Here is a 17,937-nt window from a genome sequence, read left to right on the forward strand (position 1 = left end):
GATAAGATATTGTAATGTTTTTATTACAAAGGTTAGAAAAAAAAGACTGTATAACAGAATAAAATACATTTTATAGTTTTGTAAACTATTAAATTAACAACTTTATAGTAATATATATTTATTTATAATTTAATCTTTAATATTACATTCACTAATTATGAATTTTATTTGTGTAATATATTTTTGATTAGAGAGTATATCAAATTCGGCGCCAAATTTTTTAATTTTCATAATCAGCCATTTAATTTTTGTATTTACGAACTTGCTGATAAGTTCGTAAATATAAAGTGATTCTTAAATTACAGTTAGTTGGTAAATGCGCATTTCATTGGAAAGAATATCTGTAAAAAATGTTATTCTTAAATTTAGCATTAAATTCGTCTAAACGTATCATTTATTCGAGTGTCAAATTATCGATAAACTCAACGTTAAAAAGAAAAATGGCGACCGAAGTGGAAAAAGCACAATCTGCCACTCCCGGTGGTGATACAATATTTGGAAAAATATTGCGTAAAGAAATCCCATGCAACTTTATTTACGAAGACGATAAGGTAATCTATCGAATAATTTATAAAATAAATAATTATTATTTATTTATTATCTGTATATATATATATACATATACATCATTGTTCATAAATCCTCGATTGATCTGTATTTGTTTGTTAATTAGTGTGTTGCATTTAATGATATCAATGGACAAGCTCCTGTACATTTTTTGGTAATCCCAAGAAAACCAATTCCCCAATTGTCCAAAGCCGACGACGAGGATGAAGCTTTGTTGGGACATTTAATGTTAGTTGCAAGAAAAGTGGCTAAACAAGAAGGTTTGGATAATGGTTTTCGTATGGTTGTTAATGATGGAAAGGATGGTGCACAATCGGTGTTTCATCTGCATCTACATGTACTCGGTGGTAGACAAATGCAATGGCCTCCAGGTTAACAAAATTCTAATTGTTTGATCTGATACATATTACAGTTTGAATGATTTGTTAAAACAATACGTTATAACCATTTTTTTTTTGATTCCTAATAAATCATCGAACATAATAATACGTTAACAATTTATTTCTATGATATAAAAATATATATATATATATATTTCATTTTATTAGATATATGCTACATTGTTATCTTATTTTTATGAAAAATTATAATAGCATTTGTGCTTCAATTCATATTTTGTTCGCCATTAACAGCTTGCTACAAATTACATACATTTCAGTTCTTCTTTTCATAAACTTTATACTCAAATTGAATTCCATTTTCTTCTTGAATTCCATCAGGAACATTGGGATCCCTAAATAAAATCATTTTTATATTTATACTTGAAAAGATATTGTGAGACAAAAGTTACTCACTTGACTTGTACAAAATCGGTTGACAGTTGTGGAAAAAATACGTCACAATCAAAATGCTTTTTTATCTTAGTGAGATACAAACGATGAAAATACGGTGATTCTAATGCGGCCTGTATAAATAAACCTAATGAGGGTTAAAAGAAAAAGTGTATAGATATACTTTGTAAATAGAATTTTCACCTATGACCCATATCTTGGTCTCTCTGATGAAAATATAGAAATTTTGTAAGAGGAAAAGAAGAAAAGAAAAAGAAACTCAAAGAACCAAAATTGTTGATAAATGTACTTTGTAAACGGAACTTCCACCAATGACCCATACTTTGTCCACCTGTTCTAATAATGGTGGTTGAGATATAATATCCAATGCATCTGTAATACTTTTACAAGGGATCGCATCGGATCCAAAGTTTCTAAAAATGTTGTTTAAAACATTTATGAATTATTTATTAAAAAAGTTTCATTTTAAGTTTCAACACATCGTTGACCGGCCATTTTTTTGTTTTTGTTTAAATTTAACTCATGTCACCGGTTGGCAACTAAATCATTGCTGATTTTAAAAAGTCATCTATCAACAAAAACCGCAATTACACGAAAAAAAAGCGCATCACGAGTTAATACATGATCAATCAGTAACGTTCGGCTGTAAAAACACGAGTTAACTCGTGACCGGTCAACAATGTGTTGATTATCATCACGTTGGAAAATGAATTACAGAGATTGTTTCGTTAAAACCATGTTAATACGATTTTTCAATGGTTTATACTTCGGTGGTATAGAATCCCAGGTTTTTCTACCCATTAATACAACATTTTTTTTATTGTCATTGTTTGTCTTTGTCGTCATGCGAGAGAAATATGCCATTTCGGTTCTAAATATAAAATATGATAAGATAATATGGTTATAGTAGTCCAAAAATGTGAACTTTTATTATAGGAATGAAAAAACTTACTTTAAATTCCATGGCAAATTTCCATTTATGCCAATTCCTAAATTATCGCATGCCGCTGCGATTAAAAACAATTTTAATTGCATTTTTTTAAATCAAAATTTAGATTTTTTGAAAATATTCAAACAGAGCACATAGAGACGCGTAAACCTTAAACCCACGTGCATAGAGACGCATAAACGTTATTTCCTAAAAATAATCTGAAAATAAAGTTTGGTCACTAGATGGTGTCATTTTTGTGTTTGATTGTCACTAAATACACATTTGAAATGATTATGGGGCCTTACATAAACGTTTTTTAAAGGATTTTTTGGGGATAGAGAGAAAGAAACCAGTCAAGTGTACTCTTGAGAATATATCAATACAGATTTTTCAATTAAATGTTGAAAAGCAGTTGACTTTTATGGATGTGTTTGTGCAGCATCTCCTAATCGCCATCTCCAATTTTGGCGGGAAAGATACAGCTCGTATTTGCTATTGGATAAATTCGTTTGAAATGAAAAAACCAAAAGAAATGTTAATTTTCAAACATTTCTCTACTAAATAAACTAAAAAAAAACCTAAACTTATTGTGAAATTTAGAATTTTGTTTAAATTTGAAAAAAACAGTTGTCCGAGCGTTGTGTAACCTGCTCGACGCCTCACCACATTTAGTGCTGTATTTTCGAAAATACTGTAAATTGGTTTATATAATTTTACATAAATAATCTTAGATATATTAGGTATAAATTTAAACAATAAAAAATCATTTCTTTTTTAAACTTCCTAAAACAGGGATATACCTTTAAAACCTAACTTCAGGTTTGTTTATTTCAATTGTATTTTATGTTACATCCAACGTACAATTTCTTTTTCTATTTATAATAATAATGTCTTTTTTTTTTTTAATAAGGAGATAAATAATACAGTATATTATAAAACAATAATATATAATATATATAATATTCATTACACTTTACTTTGACATAAAACAAAGTACATCTATTTCCATATCTTAAATTATAAATATTTACATGATATTATTCAGAATTTTAAATTCAAATTTATTTATGATTTTGGTTTCTTATTACTTGGACCACTTTCCTGTTCATCGGTTTGAAAAATGGTTTTTGGTTGGGTCCTTTTATAAGCTGGTGCTATCCAATATGGATTTTCCTCAGCAACTTTCGCAAATTTCAAAATTGCTTCTCTAGGATCCTGATCATCCTCTATTCTTTTACTGAGTCCAAGATTACGAATAACATAAGAACTTAATGTACCACCGGATGATGCTACTCTTCCACCTTGACCAGAAGTAATCGGTAAATCTGGACGTCGGGATTTAACAGGATCAAGACGATCCTTTTCCATTTGTTTTCTAACAGATTTAGGTCTGTCCTGTCTAAAGAGTGGCAATGCATGTGGTGTAATTATTTGTTGGGTTGACATTACTTCCATGTGTTTATGTTTGAAATGAGATTTGACGACGCATAATTTAGCACCTCTCATACTTCTGTTGATATCGTAATAAGCTTTAACTGTACCATTTCCACAACCAACGAATAATTGATTTAATTTAGGATGCCATAATGTTTTGATAACGTGCGAATTGGTAACAGGTATTTCGTTAACCAGTTCAAATGTTTTAGTATCGTAGAATAAAATTTTACCCATTTCTTGACCCTTTCTTAATGATTCTCCGGTAACTACCATAGAATCGTCTGGACTGAACATACAATCGGTTGTTTCGTATCGAGAAAATAAATCTTTAACCTCAAATATTGGTACTTTGAATGATCTCAAGTCCCATAATTTCAACGTGTCGTCGCAACTTCTAGTCGCCAATGTTTGTCCAAGATAAGAAAAACTTAAACTGGATATTTCGTTATTAGAACCATGAGCATTTCTTAATATCAAGGATGGACTGACAAAGTTTTTTCTATGATCCCACATTTGTATGGAACCGTCAATACATCCACATGCTACTACGGTTCCTTCTCGACTGTAACTACAGGTAGTTGGAATTGTTTTAACACCATTTTGTGCTCTACATTTGATAACATTTTTATGACCACGTGGTCTATGCAACAACCAAATTCTACAAGTGCTGTCCTGCGAACAGGTCAAGTATTCCTCTTTGTTAAATGGATGCCAACATCCACAATTTAATCCAGCAGTGTGACCCTTTGTACGTGCCATGTCAGTTATGTATTGGTCACCTTTTACAGTTTCACATTTCTCAAAACCATCCCTGTCTAATACTTTAGCTTGTGCTGCTCCTGATATAACCAATATTACATCTCCAGTAGTAGAATATTGTAAACATTTGACCGGATGATTTTCACATGGTTGCAAAGTTCGGAAACTTCTTAAGGAAGAATCCATACCAGCAAAATCCCAGAAACAAACATCATAATCGATGGATCCTGATGCAAGACGTGCACCAGATGGATCTGCAGCAATAGCTATAACTGCTTTAGTACCATGGGTCATAGTTACCTCATGTGTACAAGGTATTTTATCTTTTAACAACATTTCTTCTGTCTCGGATTCATCATCTTCCTCTTCCTCAGCTTCCTCATCTCGTTTTTCTTCTTCTTCTGCTCCTTTTTCTTGTTCTTCTTCTTCTTCATCATCATCTTCTTCCCTTTTGTCTTCCACAATATTTTTGGAAGAGAGTTTTTGTGAATCACTATACATCTTATTCATGGTTTTGGTTTTTTTTCTGAAACGTAAGTAAGGTTATGTAATTACAAATGTTGTGTAGATGTTATTATTTGTTTATTCTTTGTAATCATACCAAATATCCAAGAATATTGACACTTCAAAAGTATACAATGCAACTATGATTATAAATGTTGACCAAGAACAGAAACTACGAGTTTATTGATTATTCGGCTCAATACAGTAGGTTAAATCAATGAATATAGAATAGTATACAGAATGTATTTAGTTAGCATTACGACCACCAGTGGGCGATAGTAGGTAGAACACATTTTTGACAGTATTCTACTGTCATTAGATAAAGTACCTATTAAAGCCTACTGGTAGTCACGTGCTAACTAGTTTTTTTACATGGTCGATAAATTAGGGAAAGACTATTTCTACCTTATCGACAATTGTCAGTAAGAAATCCATCAACATAAAAAATATGGTATTCTACCTACTATCGCCCACTGGTGGTTCCAATGCGAACTAAAATGAATTCTTGACATAAAAAGTGTCATATATTATTCTATATTCTTTGATAGTAGTAGTATATTTAGATGACAACAGAATTGAATGAAAAAACCTAACCTATATACTTTGATTGTTACAATTCAAAATGACTGTCCTCTTGTCACGCGTTTCTTTAAACATTTTGAAAAAAGAATATTTGTCGCACGTACGACCAGCTATATTTTTCAATGCAGATCAATTAAATCAAGTAAGAAGTAACCATCTGTGTCAACGTGACAACAGGATTAATAATAACAACAGAAGTGGAAAACATTTGTTAACTTATACGTTAGTCATTTCGGGAATCAGTTATTTCTTGTACAAAAAAAGAAATGATTTGTACGAACGATTCAGGGAGTTCAATTTTGGAATGCCCATCGTCAGATCTGCGACCATTATACCAAATCTCGTGGATTATAGAGAGAGATATAATTTTATAGCAGACGTTGTTGCGGTATCAGCACCTTCGGTAGTTTACATAGAAATATCTGATGATAAAAAGTAAGTACAGAGGTACGTTTCTGATTAATATTTCTTTTCTACATGTTTGTTAGATTTATATTCCAAATTAATAATATATATATATACATCTAATTTAAAATTATTATAATATTAATTTAAAAATAGATTAGATATGTTCACAGGAAGACCTATCGCAACTAGTAACGGTTGTGGATTTATTGTCTCTTCCGATGGTTTGATATTAACCAATGCTCATGTTGTCATGAGAAGACGCAATAGCAAAGTTAAGGTAAATACAATATTATACAATATTATTTTTAAAGATACATATGTTTATCATTTGTTTAGGTTCGCTTACATGATGGAACTGTATATAATGGTGTAATAGAGGACGTCGATATGCAAGGTGATCTTGCAACTTTAAGAATTAATAAGGTATAAAACTTGTTTTTATCTTTAACCCCTTTCGTTTTGGCAGTCCAGTTCACCGTAGTGTTGTCATCATACGGAAGTACGCGCAGCTGCCGGATATATCCGGCGCTCGTAAGCACAAGTCATCGCGCGGATGTCGGATATATCCGGCGTTTGAAAGGATTAAATTAACTTATCGTTATCTAAATACTTCTGTTAATCTTTTTTCATAAATGTCTACCGTAATGTATAAATTATTTTTATATTTACAGAAAGATTTACCGGTAATGAAACTTGGTAATTCGTCAGATATTAGACCTGGAGAGTTTGTAATCGCCATTGGTTCTCCTCTGTCGTTGAGTAACACGATAACTAGTGGTGTAGTTAGTAGTACAAATAGACCAAGCGAAGAACTCGGTCTCGACAGGAACATAACCTATATTCAGACAGACGCTGCTATTACTGTTAGTTATTATGATATAAATAAAAAAAAAAAAACAATTAGAATATTGTACGTTGTTATAACAAAAAGCTATGTGTAATTTCTAGTTTGGAAATTCTGGTGGTCCTTTAGTGAATTTAAATGGCGAAGCTATTGGCATTAATGCCATGAAAGTTACTGCGGGTATTTCTTTTGCTATTCCTATAGATTATGCTAAAGATTTCTTAAAGAAGGCAGAAATTCGTAGAAAGAACAAAGGTAATTTTAATTAATTATTTACTTTTGTTTTATTATAATATATTATATTGAGTTGGTAACTAAGTAATTGCGAATTTTGTCGATAGATGGCTTTTTAGAATTAACTCAATAATTATGTTTCATTGTAGGTAAACTTCCCGATCAGGTAGAAACACACAAAAGAAGATATATGGGTATAACGATGTTAACCATTTCACCCGATATTATCTTTGAATTACAACACAAAAGAGGTTATTCTTTAGACATGATCAAACATGGCGTATTTGTTTGGAGAGTAATAACCGGTTCTCCCGCTTACAGGTAAATTAATAAACGTTTAATATTATTTATATTAATTAATGAGAAAACTTTTTGATATTTATAATAATATTCGTATTATTTTTGTATAATTTTAGAAGTGGAATACAAGCTGGTGATATAATTACACATGTCAACGGTGAACCAGTATTTGCCGCTGTCAATATATACAAAGCATTAGAAAGCAGTGGTTCATTGCAATTGACGGTAGTTAGACACAGGGATGTTATCAATGTAACTGTTGATCCAGAAGACTGAATTATTAATATAAAATAAATTTATCATAATAAATACATTTGGCATGATATCTCGATTAAATACAAAAAATCAGTGAATTAATACAAATTTTTAATAAAAAGACAATAACAAACAAATAAGATCAACAACAATAAATACATTAACTGAAGAAAAAATCATTTTTTCGCATACTTTTCATTATATTCCTCTCTTTCTCTTACAACAATAATAATAATAATAACAACAAACATTTTTCACGTACCTGTTTTCATATCCACCCTGCTGTTTCAAATATAAGAAAGACCGATGCGAAGCCGAAGAGCAAGAACGTTAAAACGAGCAGTTACGATAGGATACTCTTCGGTGTTTATGGTGGTACTCCGTACGTACACCGGGTGTGGTCTTTCTCTCTCTCTCTCTCTCTCATTTTCTTTCAGAACGAAACGGCATTACGTTCGCGTTGTTTACGACATAAGACGACCTCCACATATATGTGACCGGATCCTATACACTTCGTAGTGTGCTGCTGCGAACGTGGGTGTATATTCTGCGCTAGTAGACCTCTTCGGGATTTTTAAATCGAATTATTTTACTGTCCTTGGATCCTGTCCTACCAGGACGTACTTAATAAGGGGGTTGGGTGAAGAATTCTATATCCTTGAATGTTAAAATGTCTATGTCTTGTTTTTTTGTTTTCTCAGAGCAGACTCTCAGTAACCAATAGAATTATAGCATTTTATTTCAATTCTATATATAAAAATGATTTTGAATAAACAATAAGTTGGTAATCTTGTTCTATAAGAAGTATTATCATCAATTCACGCCTATGGTCTTTCTTTAATGTTTCTTTTATCCTTAACCCTCTTCTTCTTATTCTTCTTAAGTGTCAAGCGTTATTCTATTCTCTGATTATCCACGCTTTTCACTCAGCCTATCTTCGCCTACGAGCCATCTACTCTAAGCCCTTCCCACGTAGTAAAAGTACCTATACGTTGGTAGCGTGAAAACAAATAGACATCCGTGAGATGGCTTCGGATTCGCTGCTGCTGCTGCTGCTGCTGCTGCTATTGCTGTTACTTCTTCTAGAAAAAAGGAAGAAGTGTGTGTGTGTGAGAGAGAGAGAGAGAGAGAGATGGTATGAACGAGATACACGCCCGATTGTCTCCACCTACACACTCCTGCTCGCGTTCACGAGCTTTTCCAACGACGAATGACCCTGTAAAGATACCCTTTAAAGGATCGAATACACTAGCTCACGTTCCTCTTCTTCTTCTTCTTCTTCTTCGATATTTTTCTTTTCTTTCTTACCTTTCCTTTCGTTTTCTTTTCTTTTTTACTTGTTTTACGAGTTCAATGACCTTCGAGGGTATCATTAAAGGTTCTCGTAAAAAAACCCTGAGACGTACTTCTTGCTCTGCTTGCTTTCGTGAGAACAATAGTTCAAGTTTTTCTTTTTAATATATATATATATATATATATATGAGAGAATTTAGTATGAGTTTGTATGTGTGTGAATGAAGAAATGTATGAGTATCATTTATCTGCTGATAGGTAGATGTTGAAGATAAATATAATTTTTGTATTAATGATCAAATTCAATTAGATTTAATTCATGAGAAGATCAGTCACACCTAGGTTTACTTAAATCATTGGTCGTGTGATATATTTGAACGTGTAAAGTAGCTTGTTGTTTAAAGTACAAGTGCCTATGTCCGGGTCAGGTACTGTGAATAACGTCAAGGCTGAGGGTCGCGTGATTTTATTACGGTTAGGGCGAAAGATACTACCACCATTCTTGCTCGTATTTGCGGTTGCATGGTATAAGAACAAAAAAAGAAATGAAAAGATAACTCTGAAAGAAGGTCCTGAGAAGTAGCTTTAAACGATTCTTTCGGTTTACAGTGATCATGTATATATATATATATATATATAGATGTACTTTACTTACTTGCATACCTTTATCAAGGACTTTAAACGAATTATATTTTTTTTTTGACTTCATTGAAATTGTTGAAATTGTTTGCATCGAAAATTATTGATGATTTGTATTCTGATTGTAGTTTTGATGAGAATATTTGTATAAAATTATTTGTGTTATTGTTATAATATAAAAAGAGATGTATATATTTAATATTTATGAAATTATGAGTATTTGTAATAAAATATAAATGTACTATCTTATGACACAATGTTGCAGTTATTAGAAATATTGATCAGTTGTTCTTAAATTCTATTTTTTTTTTTTTAATTCTCTACTTTCTTGCTGAGTTTAGATTTTTTCAAGATGTGTTCTTCCATGTCGAAATTTAATTATTTTATGTTGCAAAATATTAAAAAGATTTTTGTTTTATTATAAGATTAGTTGCAAATAATTTAAATGAGTTAATAGTTAACATAAAGTTCCATTAAATTTTGGGTTTTATCAAATAAAATTGTAAATGTGAAGATAATTATAATATTATAAACATTTTACAAAGTTGCAAATAATTAAATGAGTTAATGGTTAATCTTCAATCCCATTACATTTTGATTTATATCAAATAGAATTAAAAATGAAGATAATACAATATTTAGAAAAATTTTACAAAGTTGCAAATATTAAATGAGTTAATGGTTAACCTTCAATCCCATTACATTTTGATTTATATCAAATAGAATTAAAAATGAAGATAATACAATATTTATAAAAATTGTACAAAGTTGCAAATATTAAATGAGTTAATGGTTAACCTTCAATCCCATTACATTTTGAATTATATCAAATAGAATTAAAAATGAAGATAATACAATATTTATAAACATTTTACAAAGTTGCAAATAATTGAATGAGTTAATTTGACATAAAATCCCATTACATTTTGAATTATATCAAATAGAATTAAAAATGAACATAATTATAATATTATAAACATTTTACAAAGTTGCAAATATTAAATGAGTTAATGGTTAACCTTCAATCCCATTACATTTTGAATTATATTAAATAGAAATAAAAATGAAGATAATACAATATTTATAAATATTTTACAAAGTTGCAAATAATTAAATGAGTTAATTTGACATGAAATCTCATTATATTTTGCATTATATCAAATAGAATTAAAAATGAAGATAATTATAATATTTATAAAAATTGTACAAAGTTGCAAATCATTAAATGAGTTAATTTGACATAAAATCTCATTACATTTTGCATGATATCAAATAAGAAAATATAAAACTAGAGTATAAATAAAAATAAGTGTATTATAAGTAAGAAGTTTATATTTGAATATAGCAGAAGTTGTACCAAACGACCTTGGGGAAGTTGATGAAGTAAAGGAACTCAAGAAAAAGACAGATAATGTTCATTATTTTTCTTTCATTCTTATCTTTAATGTAAAACATGATAATATCAATTTCATTAAAACAAAATCATTAAGAAGATCATAAAATAATAATAATAATAATAATAATAATAATAATAATAATAATAAGAAAATAAAACTGTAAATAATCGCATAAAGCACCTATTAAATTAATATTAATTAACCATAAACGTAAATATTGTAGATATTAAAGAAATAACAACACATCTATATTTTGACTTGACAGCAATACTAAGTTTCAATATAGGATAAGATAAATTATGTAATAAGATAACACAGTTTGTGCTATCACCGTTTAAAACTATTATCGATCGAGAAAGCATAATTATATTTAGCACGATAGTAGTACCTTCATTAAGTTCCTTTATCTTCATCTTAATTGTCATTAATGGTTGCTCTTTGCTATTTTAAGAATAGAAATTTATGAACAAATTAATATGATAACCCCTACCTTTAATATCAATTAGTATATGTATTTATGTATGTATGTATTTATACATGTATGTATGTAAGTATGTATGTATATATTTATAATAACTATTAGTAAGAATATTTTATTCATTTTTTTATAACTTGTATCTTTCTTATTTCTCGTTTTATTTGTCTGTGTGTTTGCCTGTTGCTCTTGCCGGTTAAAGGATGAAAAAGACAATCTTATATACCAGTTTCTCTCACACGAGAGAGTAAAAAAGAGAAAGAGAGAGAGAGACAGGATCTTCGGTTCCGGATAGAAAGAAAAAGATAAAAAGAAAGAGAGAAAGAGAGAGAGAGAGAGAGAGGAATAACCAGAGAAGGAAGAATTCGGTGAACGGATCTCGTTTGTTCGTGTCCTTCAACGAACAACAAACCTTTGGTTCCTGATTCAAAGTAATCGTGTACAACGACTTCTTCTTGTCCAGACAACGTATATAAGTAAAATCCAGATCAGGAGTAAGGTGCATAATCGAAACAGTCCTTCATCGAAGAAGGAGGTTTACCTAAAGTCAACTTTGAATTTGTAAACATGATGAAGCAGCAACAATCATTGTTGGTGAGTAGTTTTTGGTCTACTAATTTCGATCATTTTACATTGAATGATTTGTTTTTAAATTTATTTGAAAAATTTAATATGTGTCTGTGTGAGTATTTTGTGCACAAGAATCTATTTTTTTTTTATAAATAAAACAAAGACAATTTATTTGAATTCAACAAATGGATATTAGATAGATAAATATTTGGAAAATTATATTCAATTAAATTGTAGATACTTTATAGATAGATAGATAATAGATTTTATATATTTATTAGATATATGTTTCTTTGATATATTTATTTATTATATTGTTTATTATTTATTTATTTTATTAGATTATTTTCTATATTTTTTGTTATATGTATTCTAGGATGTTGAGGCTTTCTGAGTATTTGTTGCTGTGACTTTGTTATAAAACATTGATTTAATATAATTCTAAATTATTTAATTAATTATAACAACACACAAAATAATATCACATTTATTGATAATAGAATAAATAAAATAATAATACAAGAAAAATATATAAAAAAGTAAGGTTGATTTATTATATGTAAATCTGAAAAAAAAGATTGAAATAATTAAATTGTAATACAACGTCATCTATAGAAAATTTACAGAACTTAGAAACTTAGATACCCTTAAAATATAATAATTAATTTGTTATATTAACAATAAAAACTATCCTGTACTCTAAGTTGATCAAAATTACATAAAATAACAAAAATTTCATTGACCTATTACCCATCGCAATATTAAAATTGCAAAAATAAATTAAATTAACTGTATAATGATATTCATACTAACTAAATAGAACTGTTTTTGCAACAATTGTTTTTCTTTTATTTAATATAAAAATTTAAAATAAAATAGTGAACATTTGGCGGGAAAATGGGTTAAGATTGGTTCAGTAGTTTCAAAGTTCATTGAAAACCAAAAGTGTGATACTGTATTTTGAAATATAAACATTTCAAATATAAACAAATATTTATATCTATCTATTTCAAATTTTTTATATAAATAAATATAGATATTCTATAAATGTCTATGAATATTATTACGTCAAGGTTTTTTACTTTGAATTTGTAACTTTTTGAGTTAGCCAAAACAAAACAAAAAATAAACCGAGAGGGAGTATGATATAAATTAAGCATTTCTAATTAGTCACAAAACTTCTCGTATTTCGTAATTAGCAACGTTCATGTAAAATATATATATATATATATTTCGTCGTATTTAATAGTTATAAAATATACTTCACCATGTATCCACAATTTTACCTATTACCTGTATTTTATATATATATATACTTATGGTGAGAGGTAAATACGACACGACGATGAAGTAAACTGTAAAATCGTGGCAAAATTCAGACTACGGAACATATCGGTTATTCCAATCACGAGTGTGGCCATCCGCAATGTGTAAATATGAGTTTCGTATATTGGGGGGTGGGGGAGGTAGAGGGTGAGAGGGATTATAAATCGTGAAATTTCGACCACTTTACAAATAACGACGAAATTACAGCTATACCTGTCTCATTCTTTCTTTATCTAGATTATCAAGTAATCGTATTAATTGTTGCACGTAATACATTCTTAAAAATTTGCTTTGAAAAATATTTTTTAATATAAAAATCTAAAGAAAATATTTCTAACCTAAAACAATTGAAAGAAAAGCTGTAATTCTTTGAGGAAAAATTAATTGCAAATTTTAATATTAAAACATTGTATTAATTGTTGCATCTGATACATCCCTTCCCCCCAAAATTTGCTTTGAAAAATATTTCGTAATATAAAAATGAAAAGAAAATATTTCTAACCTAAAACGATTGAAAGAAAAGCTGTAATTCATTGAAGAAAAATTAATTGCAAATTTAAATATTAAAACATTGTATTAATTGTTGCATCTGATACATCCCTTCCCTTGAAAATTTGCTTTGAAAAATATTTCGTAATATAAATATGAAAAGAAAATATTTCTAACCTGAAACAATTGAAACAAAAGCCATTTAAATTTATCTAACCTCCACTGAAAGTTTGCAAATGTCAAAATATTTTCAAAACAACGAATTCGTAACACCTTTTATTTGATTGATTGATCAAAAGAGATCAATGCACGTTTTACAGATCATCAAATCGCGTTATTCGATTTGCATAGAGAATAATAAAACAAAGAAATAGAAAAAAAAAATAAAAAGTAACTTTTTTTTTTTTTTATTTCTAGTTTCATTTTATTTTTTTACTTTATCTTTTTCTCGATTCGTGAACATTTATACGGGGGTTCTTATTGGGTCGTAAAGAGCGTTGAATCTCTGGAGACTCATGCAAGTATAAACTCACCCCAAGCGGCATGCGTTCAAGGGAAAGAGAGGAGAAGAGAGAGAGAGAGAGAGAGAGAGAGTAGCATTTCCCCCTACCCCCTACTACATTCACCCTCACACTCTCCCTCCTCAACCCCTCACTACTCAGGGTACTGTCGACACTCGTTCGGACCTAAAATTCGCTTTTCTCTTACTCTCTCTCTCTCTCTCTCTCTCTCTCTCTTCTGTTTTTTTTGTCTTTCTTTGGGTTGCCTACCCAACTCGAATCTGAAAGTGTCTCTTGCTTGGACCTCTCAACGAAAGGAATTCTAAAAAGCTCGAGCATGGCTCGACGACACTCCAGGAACGTTCTTCTTCTTCTTCTTCTTCTTCTTTTCTTTTCTCAAAAAAAAAAAAAAAAAAAAAAAACAACAAAAAAAAAGTAAAGAAAAGTATTCACTCTGAACGAAGGAAAGAACGAGCGAGCAAATAAATCTGTTCTCATTCGAAATTGGTGTTTTAGAGAGAAAAAAGAAAGGGAGATAAAATCTTTAGTTAAATCCTTTACGGAGTAAATCGAAGCAATCAGGTTTTTTTTTTTTTTTTTGAAAAAGAAAAAGAAAAAAGCTTTTTCCAAATGGTATCTACCATTAAAATAAGTAGGGTACTTTTCTTTCAAATAATTAAATGAATTACTGTAATTAGATAATACATAATACTTTTTATATAATTCAATCAATTCATTAATCAATAAATAATAAACAATTAAGATTAATCTTTAGGTACTATAAATTTTCAATAGATGGCGTTATATCACAATTTAATTAGATATATTCATGTCGTACATTTTTATTTAGATTTACATATGATATAACTAACCTTACTTTTTCTATTCTTTTTTCGTGTATTATTATTTTATTTATTCCATTATTAATTATGGTATTATTTTGTGTGTTGTTATTTATATATTATTTATTATTTATATATTAAAAATTGTATGTTCTTTTATACGTAATTTGAAGTCCCAGAAATTATTATTGAATATTAATTTGACTACATTAAGTAGTTACTACGTTAAGTAGTTTAATATTTAAATAAATAATAAATTAAAATAAAATAAATCATAATATAAATTTCGTATAATTAAATAATATTATTGACTAACCTCATCTATTATTATTATTGTAACATTTTGTTAAAGAGATCAATGTAAGAAATAATAAATGTTCACAGATAGTGGTACTTATGGTGATCCTGAGCACCGTAACGTGCTCACAGTTGACTCTTGTGCCGTATGCCTATCTGGCAGATCCACTTCCGGTGTATCATCAGTCTCAGAACACGAGAACCGGGGAACACGCGTACAGTTATTCAGGTGGACCCTCGGCTAAGGAAGAAGTCAAAGGTCCTGATGGAGTCACGAGGGGATCTTACAGCTACTTGGACGCTCACGGAATCTTGCAGTCAGTTTTTTACGTAGCCGACGAGGGTGGTTTCCGCGTTGCAGCAACTAATCTACCAACCGATACCGATCTGCCAATTGAAACGGCTGATGTTATTTTAGCTAAACGAGCACTTTATGAGGAACATGCTAAAACTGAATCATCATCTTCATCGTCATCGTCATCTGACGATGAAAAACAATCAACCACGATTACACGTAACAAACGTAGTGCAGATGAAAATGATTCAAATAAGAAACAAAATGATACATCGGTAAATGGTAAACCTTACGGAGCATTGGCAAATATTTTATTACCAGAATCATCAGTACCAACTGCTACCTCTCATCAAAGTCACTTAAGAATTCATCAGAATATTCGTACGGAAAGTGGTGCTGGTATCGAACCGATAACCAATAGGATTAACACAGGTGAAGCTGCTGCTGCTGCTGCTGCTGCTGCTGCTGCTGCTGCTGCTACACCGGTTTTACCTATTCTAACAAATCCAATTGAATTGAAGACCATCGATGTGATCAAATCACCCGTTACTGTGTTGGTATCTAAAGATTATCATCAAAATCGTATACAGATTCATAGAAATCTTGGATTGGAAGGTCAACAGTCTAACAAGGACGCGGTCAAGATCGAAACAGTTCAACAACAACCAATACCAATACTTACGGAATTTCATACTCTCGTTCCAGAGCCGGTTGCAATCCTGGATCATCGACCTTATTCTTCCATTCTCACGGCCGTTCCTTTGAAAACTATCACTCCTACTCATTTAAATGGCAACATTCAAATCTCTAATCTTTTAGAATTTCCATCATGGATTTATCCTACCATACGTTTAGCTCGATCATCGGAAGACGATACGACGAAAATTCCATCCGATCAACCAATCGAAAGTAAAGATGATGCTCGTGATAACCTAAACGATCAGAGTAATCAAAAAAATACTGAAGAACCTGTAAAATTGTAAAGAACTACATTTGAGCTTTTCTATTTCTTTGTATTTTAATTTTGTTTTCTATTAGGTTTGTTAGACACATCCTATTCTTTATTTTCATTTTTATAATCAGCTGTTTTTTGGAACATCTTTTCTTTTTTTTTATTTAATGTCATTTATGTTTCTATCATACATATATACACATACATACAATATATATATAGTACATTGATACATGTGTTACATATACAAGTAAAAATAATGTATATCCTTTAACAATATCATTGTATCATTGTAAAACCTTCACGAGATAACACGACAAATAAAACAAATCATTTTTATCAATTTTTTGGTTTTCTTATTATAACTAATAATTGTTATTATTAATGTTTAACACGTTGACCGCCACCGTCAGTCATCAGTGACTGACACTAGACTTTTCGTTTGGGTTTGATAACCTGACGTAACCCTGACGTAACCCTGACGCAAACCTGACGAGAATTTTTCTAAGAATTTGCATAACGTTCAACGTGTGTCCTATCATCTATTGCATTTATTAGGAAAAATTATATTCATCTTTTATTCGAGAACATTTAATTTTAACACAAAGACAAAAAAAAAAGAAAGAACTATGATAAAAATCGTTTAACATTTTCACGTAACACAAAATGTCGGAAATGTTAGTATGACGAGTAGTATAGTAGTCGACCTCGATCTTAATTTGACGAGTTGTTTCCACCTAACTTCTTCTTCCTTTCCATTCTTTTATCCCTTCCCCAAACAAACCATAAATTATATCATTTTAAAATACATTAAAAATTCAAACACACACGTATTTGAAAATAACCTCATATTAAACTAATAAATATTTAACATTAACAAAATATAAATAAACAAATGTAGAAACAATATTACATACCAATCCCCATAAAAAATGATACATTTAGTATGTTCAAATGTAATTCTTGAAAATAATATCTCGAAACAAAAGATATATGACCATTAGACAGACCACTTTCATAATTATGGTCACATATGTGGGCGACATACTATATATATATATATATATATATATATATATATATATATATATATATATATGATGAAATGGATTTAGTACTTACTTAGAATGATAAATCGAAAGAGAAGTGTTGCATTTGAGTGGGGAAGAGGTTTGGTGTCGTCGAATAATATCGTTTCAACCATTTTGTTTTTTTTTTTTTTTAGGGATGGGGGGGTTCGTTGTTCGCCA

The 17,937-nt window shown here is 29.8% G+C and overlaps 5 protein-coding genes across 5 annotated transcripts; 3 read left to right on the forward strand and 2 right to left on the reverse strand.

Annotated features, from left to right (window-relative positions):
- The first annotated feature begins 266 nt into the window (after positions 1 to 266).
- On the forward strand, positions 267 to 1,053 carry HINT1 (histidine triad nucleotide binding protein 1). Its single transcript, XM_015326562.2, has 2 exons — positions 267 to 551; positions 674 to 1,053. Exons 1-2 carry the CDS (start codon positions 351 to 353, stop codon positions 941 to 943), a joined length of 471 nt encoding a protein of 156 aa, XP_015182048.1. The 5' UTR covers positions 267 to 350; the 3' UTR covers positions 944 to 1,053.
- A 105-nt stretch (positions 1,054 to 1,158) lies between these two features.
- On the reverse strand, positions 1,159 to 3,034 carry Dhfr (dihydrofolate reductase). The gene is made up of 5 exons (XM_015326515.2): positions 2,311 to 3,034; positions 2,074 to 2,229; positions 1,648 to 1,771; positions 1,362 to 1,471; positions 1,159 to 1,300 (listed from the first exon to the last, which is right to left on the reverse strand). The coding sequence occupies exons 1-5, from the start codon at positions 2,391 to 2,393 to the stop codon at positions 1,222 to 1,224; spliced, it is 552 nt and encodes a 183-aa protein (XP_015182001.2). The 5' UTR covers positions 2,394 to 3,034; the 3' UTR covers positions 1,159 to 1,221.
- Positions 3,035 to 3,219: 185 nt separating this feature from the next.
- LOC107069329 (gastrulation defective protein 1 homolog) lies at positions 3,220 to 5,237 on the reverse strand. The gene is made up of 2 exons (XM_089174340.1): positions 5,087 to 5,237; positions 3,220 to 5,011 (listed from the first exon to the last, which is right to left on the reverse strand). The coding sequence occupies exon 2, from the start codon at positions 4,993 to 4,995 to the stop codon at positions 3,355 to 3,357; it is 1,641 nt and encodes a 546-aa protein (XP_089030466.1). The 5' UTR covers positions 4,996 to 5,011; positions 5,087 to 5,237; the 3' UTR covers positions 3,220 to 3,354.
- Positions 5,238 to 5,493: 256 nt separating this feature from the next.
- HtrA2 (HTRA2-related serine protease) lies at positions 5,494 to 7,788 on the forward strand. The gene is made up of 7 exons (XM_015326563.2): positions 5,494 to 6,006; positions 6,133 to 6,256; positions 6,316 to 6,402; positions 6,651 to 6,842; positions 6,928 to 7,078; positions 7,207 to 7,378; positions 7,474 to 7,788. Exons 1-7 carry the CDS (start codon positions 5,612 to 5,614, stop codon positions 7,631 to 7,633), a joined length of 1,281 nt encoding a protein of 426 aa, XP_015182049.1. The 5' UTR covers positions 5,494 to 5,611; the 3' UTR covers positions 7,634 to 7,788.
- A 7,493-nt stretch (positions 7,789 to 15,281) lies between these two features.
- LOC149031899 (uncharacterized) lies at positions 15,282 to 17,729 on the forward strand. The gene has a single exon (XM_089174426.1). It carries the CDS (start codon positions 15,540 to 15,542, stop codon positions 16,716 to 16,718), a length of 1,179 nt encoding a protein of 392 aa, XP_089030552.1. The 5' UTR covers positions 15,282 to 15,539; the 3' UTR covers positions 16,719 to 17,729.
- Positions 17,730 to 17,937: the final 208 nt, after the last annotated feature.

The sequence above is a fragment of the Polistes dominula genome, unplaced genomic scaffold (assembly GCF_049000335.1).
Source record: "Polistes dominula isolate Pdom_NZ unplaced genomic scaffold, Pdom_raw_medaka contig_83, whole genome shotgun sequence".
Classification (NCBI taxonomy): Eukaryota; Metazoa; Arthropoda; class Insecta; order Hymenoptera; family Vespidae; genus Polistes; species Polistes dominula.